General features: G+C 35.2%; 2 protein-coding genes across 7 annotated transcripts; both read right to left on the bottom strand.

Annotated features, from left to right (window-relative positions):
• Window positions 1-4,074: 4,074 nt before the first annotated feature.
• Window positions 4,075-4,850, bottom strand: LOC147286482 (uncharacterized). The gene is made up of 2 exons (XM_086241830.1): window positions 4,635-4,850; window positions 4,075-4,296 (listed from the first exon to the last, which is right to left on the bottom strand). Exons 1-2 carry the CDS (start codon window positions 4,749-4,751, stop codon window positions 4,177-4,179), a joined length of 237 nt encoding a protein of 78 aa, XP_086097956.1. The 5' UTR covers window positions 4,752-4,850; the 3' UTR covers window positions 4,075-4,176.
• Window positions 4,851-10,465: 5,615 nt separating this feature from the next.
• On the bottom strand, window positions 10,466-13,134 carry LOC147286481 (lumazine-binding family protein). Of its 6 annotated transcripts, none has more exons than XM_086241317.1 (2): window positions 12,201-13,134; window positions 10,466-10,702 (listed from the first exon to the last, which is right to left on the bottom strand). In XM_086241317.1, the coding sequence occupies exon 1, from the start codon at window positions 13,052-13,054 to the stop codon at window positions 12,215-12,217; it is 840 nt and encodes a 279-aa protein (XP_086097443.1). In that variant the 5' UTR covers window positions 13,055-13,134; the 3' UTR covers window positions 10,466-10,702; window positions 12,201-12,214. The 6 variants fall into 6 exon arrangements, with proteins under 6 accessions (XP_086097443.1, XP_086097444.1, XP_086097445.1 ...); XM_086241318.1 differs by having other exon boundaries at window positions 10,466-10,656; XM_086241319.1 differs by having other exon boundaries at window positions 12,207-13,134.
• Between the last annotated feature and the right edge of the window lie 2,256 nt (window positions 13,135-15,390).

The raw sequence follows: 15,390 nt of genomic DNA, 5'->3' as shown, positions 1-15,390 counted from the left end.
ACTTGTGGTAGACCAAGATTGGCTCAAAATTTTAATTTTGATCAAAGTTCTATATATAATATACTTATATTTTTACATTTCAAAAATATTCAATTTACCCTTTAAATGAAATTAAAGAAACTAAAAAAACAAATATTCAAAAGAAGAAAGAAGATGAGTAGCTGCACCACACCCACCATCCCCACCGGCAACCACCTCCTTCACCGGCACAACTTCCTTTCCCTTTCTCTTTCTCCATCTCTTTCTTTCTATTCTTCTCTCTTCCCTCTCTTCCCTCTCTCTATTCCTTTTCTGCTTTCCCTCTCACAAATCGCATGCACCAACTACACCAAAATAGAGGTCGGTGACCTTCGATATGGAGGTTGAGGACCTTCATTTTTGTCTTCATTTGCATTTTTATCAAGAGGTGGTTTGTTAAATGTTTATGAGTTTTTTAATCTACAATGTAGGTTTTTTGGGTCATAAATTGGTGTTAGGATGTTAGCTAGTTTTCATTTTTTATGTTTATTGGGATTATTCTATTAGAACCTAGAACATCACTTCCAAAGTCTTCAGCTCGGATCGGCTCGGCCAGACGAGATGACGATTGTACAACTCACCTTGGCTCGGCTCGGCTCGAGCCAGATCATTATTTTGTTGATCAAACTAGACAAGATGATCATTGTACATGAGACATTTACAAAGTCATATATTCAGCTCGGCTCGGATGTTCTAATCCACCACCTCAAAGATCCTACGTGACATCTTGACCAGTCAACGGTTGACATGGTCAGCCACCCTAATCGTCTTATCACTTTGGCTTGGTCAACCAATCATGATCGGACTTGCTTTGACAATCTTGTCACCACCGGATCATCTCGACCATTGGCTCGGCCCAATGACCGGTCACGATTGGACTTGTTTTGACAATCTTGTCACCACCAGATCATCTCGACTATTGGTTCGGCTCGGCCCAATGCCCTACTCTTCCAATTTGGCACATCTTACTGCCTCATACGTGGGAGATTCACATATGACATATGTTCGGCTCGGCCTAGGAACTGCCTCTTGTCGATCCGAATCAATCAACATCGTTTCTCTACACTTGGAGAAATCCATCATGAAGTGGACACACAGTTCGGCTCGGCCTTTGGTGATCATCCTCTCAAATTATAGTCACATCTGGTTTCCACTTGAAGGGATCACTACACTATCTACTTGATCGGCTCGGCCGACTTGTCCATGTCCGATCTGATCACACATGGATTTCACATCTACACAAAAAGACATATGTATTCAGATCGGCTCGGCCTCCCACCGCCATTCTAAGAAGATCACGTTGGGACTAACCGCCATACTTAAGTGCCCCTGACATGACTTTCTGACAGATGAGACATTCCAGCTCACAACCATGACTATGAGGGCATCCCACTTGTTCTTCCATACTTGCATTCAATGCAACATTGAATGCAAAGATAGGGGCAGTTGTGCATGCTACTGTTCATGACCAAATGCGTGGCCTCTTCTCAGCCGTTCATCCTCATGTAGGTAACTTAACCTTCACCACTTCCTTTGTCTATATAAACTCACTTATATGCACAAAGGAAAGGGTTCAGATTTTTATTTACAAAAAGGCCTATCAAAATACACTCAACTTGCTGAGAATAAACCCAGAAGATCTTACCTTATTCTTTCTTATTCTCCCAAGTTCATCATTTGTTCTTCCTTGTTCTTACTCAAACACCTTCAAATACACTTCACTGACTTCATCATCGGAGCATATTTGGCTGGTACCCCACCGGTCCTTCTCCCTTGATCTTGTGTTCGTGCATGAAGATCTCAAATCTACATCCACTTCATCATCCAACAAGGCTTCCAATCAGTCAGATCATCCTTCTTAAGTTGTTGCATCTCCCTTACAGATTTTTGCATCAACAATACACATGTACCACCCTGCTCCTTCAGGAAAAGGCGCGAAGTATTGTTTTCAGAAAACACAAGCACAAACACATGTATATCCATTTACACATATCATTCGATATAGATATATATAGGAGAATACTTAGGTCTCTCTTAGGGTACGTGGACCTCTATGTTGATCAAATGAAAATTGGCCAATTATAATTTTACACCTATGACCTATCATTGTTTAAAAACAATACCAACCAATTAAAAATTTTCTTTTTTCTTCAGACCATAAAAAAAAAAAAAGAATAAAAATATATAGGGTGCTACTATTTAGATCCAAGTTTATTATTTTATCCCAACACTTTAATAAAAATATAATTTCCAATTCTACCATAATGTAAATTGACCTTTAAAGACTTACAAATTTAATTAAAAAAATGGGAAAATATTTTGTGCCATAATGTGATATGGCAAAATTATTTTGTACACGTCATCTTGATGGTCAAATTACAGTTTGAGTGTCTTCAAATGAAATATTTGCATCATTCTTTCGAGTTTTAATAAAAAAAATGCTTATTTTCAAAAATTAGAATCGTAGCATGTTCAATGCACTAGAGCAGAACATGTTTAGAGTCGTTTGACAATGGCGCACCAAATATAGTATTGTCTGTTTGGCCACACACTAATGAACACCTTTAAGAAATTAAAAAAAAGTTTGGTGGTCTGTTCGGTTGTGCGCATCTGAACATCCTTCTACCCATTCGGCATTCAGATGTTCGGCTGCCAAACAACCTTCTACCTGTTCAGTTTTGCTCGACAAACATTCTTCTACTCGTTTGGTTAATCAGTGATGAACAAAATCTGAAAAAAAAAAAAAAAAAAAAAAAAAAAATTCAAAACCCTCCCCTTTCTGTTCAAGTTCGACATTAAATAACTAGAATTCAAACTATTGCAACACAAAAGATATATTATTTAATGCATAGGGTAGTGGGTGGTGGCGTTGGGTGGTGGGTGGTAATTGATGGTGTTGGGTGGTGGTGGTGATCGATGGTGTTGGGTGTGTTGTTGAGAAAAAGAGTAAGAATAGGTTGTGTGTGATGTTTAGGGTTTAGGGTATGAATAGGTTTTGTGTGATATTGGGCGTATTTGTTAAGTTTTAGTAAGGATGCTTTTGAAAAACTTATTGGGTGTAGTAATAAATTTTTATAATTTAAAATTTAAAATTAGTTGTAAAAAGTTTGTTGGGGTTAGAAATAAAAAAGTTGGGTGTAAATAGCAACAACCATAAAAATATGGGTAATATTAGGGGACCATTCAAGTGTACTATCTCTCTAATAGAGGTGGGTCCCACTTGGTGGGACCCATCTCTATTAAAAAAATAGTATCCCTAACATTTTCCTAAAATTATAACCCTTCCTCGAGAGGGACTTACCCGTCCCAACAATAACAGCTGTGGTATTTCTCTCTCTATCTCTCTCATCTCTTCTCCTTATTCTCTCTTTCTCTCTCTACCGTTACACAATTCTGCCCTATCACAGGGTAGGCAAGTTATTCTCACCATTCTCCACTTCCCTTCGTCACTGCCACCGCCACGACCCCACGTCCTCCAGCAAAAATTGTTCAAGTCTACGCTGCGAATCGAGCATCGATCTAAAATTTATTCTTTTAAAAATATTTTTGCATTTGTCGGTCAACTCCGGTCGCTGTTAAAGATAATGTTGGTTTCATTGCCTTCATTTATTCAAGCTACGAGACCCACCCTTGTTCGATCTCATCTCTTTCACAAAATGAAAGTGACATTAAAGAGAAGGGAAAAAGAAAGGGAGAAAGAGAGAAAAAGATGGAGAGAGGGAAAGTGGGGGGGTGAGGGGTTGTCACTTCTCACTGCAGTGATGTCGTCCTTTCTGGTTTCATCGGACCCTTCCAATTGGGTTACTCCAACAACGGCGGATAAGTTTGTATTTTAAAGTTGGGTGTACAAATCAATTCCAAGAGTCTAGTGAGAAATTATTCTTCTAATAAGAACATTGAGATCCACCACAGGGTGACCTAAGTATTCTTCTATATGTATCATCTGCAACATGTGATTTCATGAAAAAACAAAATCGTCCAATCATTAGTCAACTGGCCATATTTACTATTTAGTAAAAGAAAGAAAGGAAAAAAAAAAAATAGGGGAAAAAAAAATTGTCACATGAAAGCTAGCTTAGCCCTTGAATTTTACTATATAGATTTGAAGATACATAATGGAGCTTGATGAGTTGAGACAGAGTTGAGAGCCAATTAATCTTATCTATGAGCAGTGATCAGTGTTTCAATAAATCTCAAACCATCGAATCTCGGAGCGAATTTGTCTGTGGAAGGTGATGAAGAACCTGAAATTTCTTGATTTCTCTTGGGAACAGCCTCCTACAAAACCAAACATAAAACAGATTCTTACTTAATTGTCATTCAAGAACATCATATTTTGCAGATATTAATTAAACAAACTTTAACTTTTCTGCAAGGGCTTTTCTCTTTTGGCTCTATTTTGTTGGTTTTGTGTAGTAAATAACGAAATTCATGAGTTAAAGTAAAGACTCAAAATCCCAATTATTTATATCCCTGTTTTCTTTTTCTTTTTTCTCGGCAGCCAAACAGAGCACAATCCGGACCAAATACAAGCAAGGCACAAAAAGTGCAGCCCATGTACAGAAAAAAGACAAGATTGAGAAAACCCAGAATTGTGAGGTTGCTTAATTATTTACCTGATGAGAAAATCGCATGGTTGAATCACACACAAAGCTTGAAGAAGAAGAAGAAGCAGAGAAAGCAGTAACAGAAGCGGCAGCGACTGAGGCTGCTAACAAGCCTGGCTTCTTCATCCGGCTAGGAATTGGAAGAGGAGTAATTCTGGAGTTTGGAGAACTTGGGACTTAATTGTGAGACTGTTTGTCTCGGAGGAAAATGGAAGAGAAAGTTGTGGGTAGCTGGAAGAGCTTTGACGGCTTATATATAATGTTAAGGAAGGTTGGTGACTTGGTGGTTACTGACTTAATGGTAACTTTGAACATTTACGCGGCGACCATACCAACCAACTTGGGCTTGGAATCCCAATCTTGCCCCTTTGGAGACTTTTTTGAGATGTTAGCAATTGGCTAAAATGCCCTCATGTTTTCAAAATATTTATATATTTTTCATGCAAAAATGTCCACTAAAATTCTTAAAATTGAGAGACAAATAGACAGTGCATTAATAATTGTCTATTTGTTTGGCAATTTAAGTGCATAAGGTCCAGGAAAAATAAATAAATAGAAAATTATTGAAAAGTCCTTAGAAATCTTTAAGAAGACTCAAAAGTGAGCATATATATATTAACTCAAACTCCCTTAAAAATACATTGACGGACATGTGTCCATATTTTACTAAAACAATGTCGAGCACTCGATACTGCAGTGCAATTTTTTCCTATTTTCTACATGTTTTTTGATAACTTTTTTGTTTTTGGGTGTTTAGCTATGGTTTAGTTTTAGCAGGTTTATAAGATTAAGATTTTGAGTTTTGAGTTTTTTAAAACTATATATAAGTGTAACTGAACTGGATCAACATACAAAAAAGTGCTACTGCAGTGTAGTACTATACGCTTGGCATATTTTTTTGTTCTTAAGCATGAAAATCTTTTGTAAGGTGGTTTTTATGCGAGTAAAGTATAGGTTAAGCACTTTTCAGTTGAAAGCCAAAAAAAGTAAAAGAGTGTTACTTGAGTGAAGGCATTGGCGGATCTACTAAGAGACTAGTGCAGGCAATTGCCTACATTTACATTTATTTTCACCAATCAAACTGTCCTAGCAACCTAAGTTTTTTTTAATGTTTTAAATAAATAAAACAACAAGATGTTTGATAAAATACCTTAAAAAGACTAAGGTAAGGGCAATGAAAAAATTTAAAAGCTTCCTTCTCATAAAAAAACATATATATGAAACATTTCCTCATCTCGTCCCCATTAAAAAACTTTTTTAAATCAGCAACTGGTTTTAAGTTTCACAAAATTTTCTTGTTGTTGTATTTTTGTTTTGTTTTGGCCTATGGTAGTATGTTGTCATTTTATTTTCTTAATGTGAAGAAAATAGAGGGAGGCCAATTTTAAAAGTAGAAATTATGATTAAATATCAAATATCAATAGTTTTTCAATAAATAAGTAAAACACTAATTTTTTTTAATTTAGGTACTAACCTAGAACAAGACATTTTGAATTAGGTCATAAATTGGTTTGCTATACAGTTGTGATTGTCGAACAAATTTATAAAAATTTAAAATTTATAAGGGTTTAATGCTTTTGATTTAGGCTTAGGGGGTGAAGTCCTATAAACCAGACATTAAACATTAAAAGTTTAATCCTTACAAATATTGAAAAAATAACAAATTAATAAAAATATTATGACTGTTAGACGGTCACAGTTTGATATAATTATATTTTTTAAAGTTGTTACTTAAACTGAAATTTAGTATCTAAAATAAAATAATATAAATATTTTTATAGTTAAAATAAAAAAAATTATAATTTAGTACATAAAATCAACGAATCTTTTTTGACATAGAGAGAACCTAAATCTAGAAAAGTAGAAGGGCAATAATATTGGAGGGGCAATTTAGTAATGCAGCATTAATTATTTTTGCATTTTCGCGGCACGTGGGTGTTGATTTTTCGAGACGAAGTTGGCCCTGATAGGTTGATCTTTTCTGGTGGAAGTCAACTATGTCACGCCACGTGAATGGTATAGATTAGACCACGCAAGCACCACTTGTTTCACAAGCTAATTAAAGGCCTACATCTTCGGAATGATGTATGGGGAGTTGACAGTTTGGAAGTTGTGAACGGAAATTACTACTTTAGCCCCCATAATTACATTATTACCGTACATTTCGTTGTCAGCCGCAAGACCGGACACTTCCACGCCTAATCGCGAACTTAATATTTTCTACCATTTTGAAAAAATAAATTTTGTTTGGTTATATACTTATATTAAAAAGAAGGGGAAAAAACATTTTTGATCCTGTGTTTTATTCCAAAAATATATCGCGTGTCACTATTTAGACTCAACTTCATTAATAACCCCAACAATTTAATATATATATAATTTTTTTTACTCTAACGTGAATTGACCAACAAAGACATACTAGTTATTAGTTATTACCCAAAAAAAAATTACCCAGCTTCATTTCTATACCTAACCATAAAGTACCAAATTTTCTTAATTAAAAAAAAAAAAACTAAAAATATTATTAATAAAAAAAGTCCATCGTCATCACTACAACTCAGCCCCCCGCCACCACCCCATCCACTGATCGGCATCTCTCTCTCTCTCTCTCTCTCTCTCTCTCTCTCTCTCTCTCTCTCTCTCTCTCTCTCTCTCTCTCTCTCTCTCTCATGAACATCACTTTAGTTAAAAACAAAAGAAAAGAGAACTGCAAAACTATTCAACCTTGATGCACAACGTTGCGATATCTTATTTGTTGATTTTACTTTTGCTATTTTTGTTCCTATGTAGGGGTCTCTTTCCCTTCTGAAGGTTTTTCTTCTTTTCTGGTTCACAAAATTTGGGCTCTTGGCGGTTTTGTGCTCATTACTATATATGGCCACAGATTCTTCTTTTGAGGGTAACCCATCTTTTGTTTTTCTCTTCTATTTTCTTTGTTATGCTCAAATTGTTTCTGGGTTTTGATTCATCTTGGTCTTACAATGATTGGTTTTGATGTTTTTCTTGATTGGAAAGTAAGGATTGCATCTTTTGTCGGATTTGCACAATATCCATGTTAGTCAGATTGTAGAAAATTGTGTTTTGTTCTTGATTTGAGCATCTGGGTTTTTATGGGTATCGATGAATATTGATGGTAATTGTTTCTATTATATTATTTTTTTATGGTGTTGGGCTTAGGAGTTGGTGGTGATAAATGATAATGTAAGGCTTGGGTGTGATAATAAGGAGAATTGTTGGGAGTGATATTAGGTTTAGTTGTTGAGTTTTCATAAGGTTAGTTTAGGAAAAATATTGGGTCTACTAATAAGTTTAAAAATTTATTAAAATTAAGGTGGGTGTAAAAAATATATTGGGTTTACTAATAAAAAAATTAAGTCTGAATAGTGGCACATAGTTGGTCTATGTTGTTTCAAAACTTTGCATTTGTTCCTTGTCTTTTTTTCTTTTTTTTTTGTTGCAATTTTAGGACATTTAATAACCCAATATGAAATTTTTTTTCAAATTAAAACTAATAACTTGTATAAACTTAGGAGTTTTACTAAAAAATGACAAAAATTCATGTATGTAACCTTCAATTTGATTTTTAAACAAAACTTAAAAATTTGAATTTGTTAAAATTGTCCTCATATTGCAAATAACATAAAACACATAAACCAAATGTTGAGTTTTGAAACCACATGGACCAAATTTGTTTTCTAGGTAAAACACAGGAACTAAAAACATTTTTTTTCCCTAAAAAGAATCAATTTTGGACATATAACTTTGCTAGACTTAAAAAATGTTGATAAAAAAAATTGTATTTTACTGGCCTAAAATTTATAATAAATGATTGAATAATTCACTTTTGTCTTAATAAAATAATCCACACAATATATTTAGTGTTAAAAAATTCTTCTACTCTTTTTTTTTTTTAAATGATAAACCGGCCCACGTTTTTTAAATTAGTGCCGATAGGGCCGAGTGCTCAGCCTTCTTGGTGAGCGTTTAACGTGTCTTATTTTAGTTTTAATTCTTTTTTTTTTTTGGTACAGGATTGGTTCAAAATCTCAAACAATTGAATGAGAGAGAGAGAGAGAGTAAAGGAAGTTCCTTCGGTATTCAACAATATAATGACATGTTTACTACTCTGTAATCCGGAATTGAATTGAAGAATAATTGGATTGATAAGGAATCAGAATTCGAATTCCCATTGAAGCAGTTTACTAAACTATCTGAAATTAGAGTAGGAATGATACTAATTCCATATAAGCTGTTTACTAATTCACTTAAATCGGAATTGAAACCAATTTGATTATTAAAATGCCCTTGTTTTAAATAAATTATTTCATATGCTAAGTTTTATGTTGGGTTAAAGTGAATGCGCAAACTTGAAATTGTAGAAATAATGGAATGGTATAATGGGAAAAAAAAATGGACTCCTGATGGATTATTTCTCTAGTAATCAGAATACCACCCCTCACCCAAGAATCCAATTCCTCCAAAATAAGGAGTTGAATTCCTGATATCATGTGGGCTCCACTTGTATTTTTATTCCCATATGGTTAGTTAACACATGAATAATTCGTAATCAGAATCCAACCCCTTATTTTGATTCCGATTACAGATTAGTAAACATGTTATAAATGTATTCACAAAAAACTAGATACATCATCAATATATATAATACAAGCATCCACCTATACGTATTCCAAAAAATTAATAAATAACACCATAATTCCTAACTCTAAGTTGGAATTGTTCATATGTTAAACAACATTTCAACATTGTTCGAATTGGTCACAGAGTTGGATATGACGGCGGTACAAGTAGGGCGATTGCACAAGGCCCACCACAATGAAGGGCCCCATATTTTGGACCAATGTTATATAGGCTTTATTGTTTACTAAACTCTGAAATAAGTAGATAATTTGTTAAACATTTGTTTTATAGCCCATGTCTCTAGCTAACATGTTAAAAAACTACCAAGGCCCTACAAAAAGGAATAACATGACTCAACTTACACTAATAATTTGATGTCGAACTAAATAAAAATAATACAAGTAGCCACAGAAGATAAAGAAAAAAAATGTTAGAGTTTAAAAAAATCATAAACTAAGTTTTATATTTGTACCTGAAAAAGATAATTTTTCTCTTCATTTTGTTATGATTTTTTTTATTAATATATATTGGTTTGTTAATTCATCTTTGATATTATTAAGGTTAACAAAATTATGTCTTAGCTCTCTATTCTTAACTTCAAACATATTGATTTCTATTTTATATTGTCATACTTTTAAAGAAAAGCTTATTCGCGAAAATGCCCATTGAAAGTACTTTTTATTCTCATTTTGCCCCCCGAACTTTACAAACCCTATATTTCGTCAAGTCCGTTAATGGCTCTGACGTGTCACTTACATGGATGAGCAACACGTCAGCTTTTTTACAGAGTCATTGACTTACTTGAAAGAATATGACTTATTGAAAGGGTTAATACAATAAAGGAAATGGCTTGTGAAACGGTTCACACTATGTAGTTTAAGTTTCTTCTCATTTTGTCCTGCTAGGTGAAACACTCTACCCTAAAATGGCGAACCCTATAAAAAATTGAACAAAAGATGGTAAAAAATTATAAAAAACACTCACATCCATTTTTTAGTTCTGACGGAGAGAATTTGTGTGTATATATATACATCCTGAATGATAATCCTATGGAGCGAGCAAAGAGGACTAGTCTGCTAAGTAATGAATTTTGGATTCCCTGTAGTGCTTGTTTTAACTTGTTTAAATCCTAGTCATATAATACAAATCCAAGTGTTAATACATGGACGTAACCCCACACATATCTTTGGATTTATAAAAGATAGGATTAAAAGTCTAGCAAAAATAAATAGAGAAAAAAAGGAGCAGAAGATCCTCCGTAAGTAATACAATAAACGGCAAGCTTTAAAATCACTTTCAATTTGAATACACTTCCCTTTACTCAATACTCAATTAAGGCCATCACGTAAAGCATTCAACAACAGCAACAGATGAATCCCCAAATTCTTCAAACCTACTAGATAGAACTACCATTACTGTTCCTCAAAATAAAAATCAGCCTGCAATACAGAGAGCTACCATATCATGAAAGAAAGGATAAACAGAAAGTATAAGACATTCTGGAGAAGGAATTGATTGAAAAGTGTAATCTTATTGATCATTCAATCACCTATAAATAATTTATATCAGATAGCCCTAGTGGGAAGAATATGAAAGGTATACAATACTCTACGTCAGATTCACTGCAGAATGGTTTTCTTAATGTGTGTGTGCACAAAGATTCCAGCCAGGGTCTACTGCTGAATCAAGCCTTGACAATGGTGGTTACTACAAAATCCCATATTTGTTTTGATGTTCAGAAGCTACTTTGAGATGAATTACGTGATGAGCTTTAGTTGACAATGGAGCATGCAGCTGCAACTTCCTAAAGATCCTGCAGTGGCCAGTACCATTGGTTACTATTCCATAACGAGTGTAATAGTGTACAAGTCATACAGGTGATGACCTTGCATGGACAATGAGCAGTAACAGTACAACACTTGCCAGCATTAGAGAACTTCAACTAAGAGAAATTTCAATTGCTTAAGAAAAAGCCTCGTCATATAAATGACTTTCATGATTACTCCATTGAAAGACATTTAATACCCCTTGCTTTTTTTTTTAAATAGAAATTAGTTGCTGCATTCTTTTTTCTCCAAGGCTCATGCAAGTGCAAAAAGTTTCATTTTTGCATATCACTCAGTCAGCTATTGACTAAATTTGGCAGAAACTGAGACACTTAGTAATCTCATGCGTCCACCATAATTTTCTCTCTGACTAGCAGATAAGCACAAGAAAGAAGGAACAAGTTTCCATCAAACTTCTATGATAAAATCTCCAAAATAATAAACTCCACATCTAAAAGCTACATAGAGTGCCAAAAAAGTTTAAGATATGCTAAACATGTGACTTTTACAAACATGTCATGACCTTGAAGTTATTTATGTATAGGTTAAGTCTAAGTGTCTAACTACAGAATAATTTAACTCAACAAACCCTTCAAATTCAATCCAACTCTACTCAGAAAACTATGACAGTGATTGCTTAGGGTCATCTATTTTAATAATGGTTCACCATTCAGCTCCATACCAGAACATTACATTCAGACACTTATGTCTTCAAACACCACTTCATCAGTTCAATATATCCAAATGACCTCAGGGGCAATCTTGTTTGCCTAGTTGCTCTAATGAAGGAATACTTTCACTAGTGAACATCCTCTATTCCCACACGATACACATATTGTTGCATAGGATTGGATTGGATGGCTAAATGGCTATTTTCATGTGTATTCAAGGAAAATAGAGTATAGGATATGCCCAGAAAATTTACAATTGCATAAGTCTGAAAAAAAAACTTAGAATCATTCGGAATAACACTAAAACCACTCAAACATCTGAAGCTCTAACACAAATAGACTATTTTTAAACTGAAACAGAGAAAACAAGAAAAGTAAACATTACAAGATATAAAAACACATGGAACCAAATCAGGATTGCAGAGAAGAAACTAACTCACAAGTACCTGATGTGTCAAGAAGATTTGATTGACTCAACAAACCCACTACTGAGAAGTCTCTCCACGTACTTGCCGAGTATATCAACCTCCAAATTCACCTTTTGCCCAACCTTCTTCAAAGGAATCACCACTTTCTGCTGAGTATAAGCCACCAACATGAAATTAAAGCAGTCTTCTTCATCAAACACATCCACCACCGTCAAGCTTGTCCCATCCACGGCTATAAACCCTTTTGGGACCACATACTTGAGCAGCTCCTTTGCTGCCTTCACCTTGATCCACAGTGAATCCCCCTCAGGCTCCATTGACACTATCTCCCCTGTGCCATCCACATGACCCTGCACAAAATGCCCGCCCATTCGGCTCGTGGGTTGCACCGCCCGCTCCAAATTCACAAGCGACCCGGGTTCGAGCTCCACCAGCGCCGTCTTCCTAAGCGTCTCCGGCGACAGCCCGACCGTGAAGTCGGACAATTGGGTGTCGAACTCAGTCACCGTGAGGCAGGTGCCGTTCACGGCAATGCTATCGCCAAGGTTCACTCCCTCGAGGACGGTTTTGGCGTCGATTTTCATGTCGAACCCGCCGCGTTCACCGATACCCAGTTGCTTGACTTGGCCCATTTCCTCGACGATGCCGGTGAAAAGGCATCGGATTGTGTTGCGAGGAGGAGATGTGAAATGCATATGGGGTCTTTGGGTGGCGACGAAGAGGGTTAGAGTGGAGGGTTTGAATATGGGGTTAAATTTGTGGTGGGTTCTGTATGAGATACTTCCGAAATTGTTCAGAACTGACATCTTTGGAACAGAGATTTGTGGGGTTCTTGAGAGGGCGGTCAGGGAAAATGAAAGTGCCATTCTCTTTGTTTCGTAGGAAACTGAGTTCAGAACATCCCCAAATATTTGTGAGTTCAGGACATCCTCGCTGAATGTTGACACTCGACAGTAACTTTTTTTTTTTTTTTTTGGTAATCAACAGTAACTTTTTTTTTAGAGAAATTTTATGCAATAATCTCTTTTAATACTCTTTAAACTATTTTGACTTTTTAGTCTCGAATTTTATTTTTATGACCATCTTGCATTTTTTCAAACTAAAATACCTTTATACAAATACTATGTGGCGACGAGATAGTCTACATGTCAACCATGTAGCGAGTTGAGTTACTGTAGCAGTCAAACCTTCCTCCATATTCTTCTTACAAGAACCATGGAGAGCAACCTCCATCACCGGCCAACACTCATCATCTCCTCCCTCTATCTCTCTCCCCTTCTCTCTCAACCCAAATCTGAAAGAAAAAAAAAAATAAAAAACCCAGAGAGAGAGAGACAAAGATGAGATGTCGGTGGGGGAGGTGGAGGATGGTGTTGGGCACCGGCCAACGACCCGTCATCTTCTCTCCCAACCCAAATCTGAAAAAAAACAAAAAAAAAACAAAAAAAAATTGAAAACTCAGATCTGGTGGGATTGCTATAGCCAGATCTGGTAGAATTTTTGGTCGCTACATGGTGGAATGTGCTATAGCTATGTGGCGACCATAAATTCGACCATGTGGTGACCACAAATTCAACCAAATCTTAAAATTTTATGGGTTTCGATGGGCTTAATCTCTCAAAGAATCAACCATTTTATAGTTTTTTTTTTTGTGGGTTTTACTGGGCGACATGAGTTTTTTTTTCATTAGATTTTATTGGGTTTGGTTTGCTGCATTTGCTGGGTTTACTGCATCAGCGGGGAATGGGGGCGCCAACGGCTAGGCCAGCGAGTGGCGCAGCGACGATGGGACAGTGGTTGGCTGGAAAAGGAGGGAGGGAGGGGCAGTGGTTGGTTGGAGAAGAGAGAAAAAAAAAAGTTTTATATGGAAGGTATTATGGATATTTCACAGGCAAAAAAGTTATAAAAGTAAGATATTGGGCTAGGGGTCAAAATAGTTTATGGAGTATTAAAAAGGGTTATTGAATAAATTTTTTTTTTTTTACCCCGTAAAAACAAAAAAAAACTGCCAAAATGCTACTCATATTTTTCAACAAGTATTGATTTGATCCCTATACTTCTTATTTAGAATTATTAGGATCAAAGTAAAATGGTATCAATTTGGAACCTATAGTGAATTTTATGAGATTTCATCAGATTTTCCATTAGAAATATAATGTGTGACTTTTAGGACAATTTCCTTTTTTTTTTTTTTTTTATGTTCCTTCACATCCTCCTCCTCCTTCTTGTACTTCTTGGGAATTACTATTTGTACTCAACAATTTTCTTTTCTTACTCAACATTCTCACTACACCCAACATTCACTTTATTTTTCTTCATTTTTTCATTATACCCAACACACTTTCCTATTATACCTTTATGTTAGTAAAACCTACATTAACATTAAAATTTCTTTCCTTACCCAACATTACTCTCACACCAATACCCACATTACCAAATACCCAACTTTTACAACCAAACCCCTTCCACCGAAAAAGCAAGCAACAAACGGCCAAGCCCAGCCGTGCCCAACTTCCAAAATTTGGGTTCTCGAATTTATACCAATAAATTTCAACATTATTAAATAATTTTCAATAATTTAAATAAATTATTAATAACCTAAATTAATTCATCAAAACTCATTTTAACCTCAAATAAATATTTAGGAATCTCCAAAATTTATTATTGTCCTCAAATTAATTTACAAAAAATTCCTAGGGTCCATAGCTCAACTTTCCTTTAGGTTTCTTAAGTCCACAAATAATAACAATTTAAAGTTTCTAGTTAAATTTGGGTCGAGTTGTTACAAATTAAGATTAAATGTAAATATAATTCAAAATGAAACCTAAATCAAAATCAAAATCACAAGTGAGAGAGATTATCAATAGATGGGCGGCGGTGGCTGAAGATGTGAAATTGTAGCATATTAGGCTTTGAGAGAAGAAAGTGAGGGTATGAAGAAAAAAGTGAGGAGAGGGTGGAAGAAAGTGGAGTGAGGATGGAGAGTTTTAATGGCGTCTTTTCCAGAGTTTTAACTACGAAAGTAAGTACTTGGAGAAGTTTAATTGCACACTCATGACAACAATGACACACAACAAAGGGTTTTTGTTGACGTAGAAAAGGAAGCATTAATGCTCCAAAAAATATAGGGATCAAGTCAGTGATATTCACTAAGTAAGTAATGTTAACTTTAACAACTTGTATGAATAAAAACGCATACCAG

Source organism: Dryas octopetala, chromosome 4, assembly GCF_963921425.1.
Source record: "Dryas octopetala chromosome 4, drDryOcto1.1, whole genome shotgun sequence".
Lineage (NCBI taxonomy): Eukaryota > Viridiplantae > Streptophyta > Magnoliopsida > Rosales > Rosaceae > Dryas > Dryas octopetala.
The sequence above is the reverse complement of the archived record's forward strand: the minus strand, read 5'-3'. Positions and strand labels throughout refer to the sequence as shown.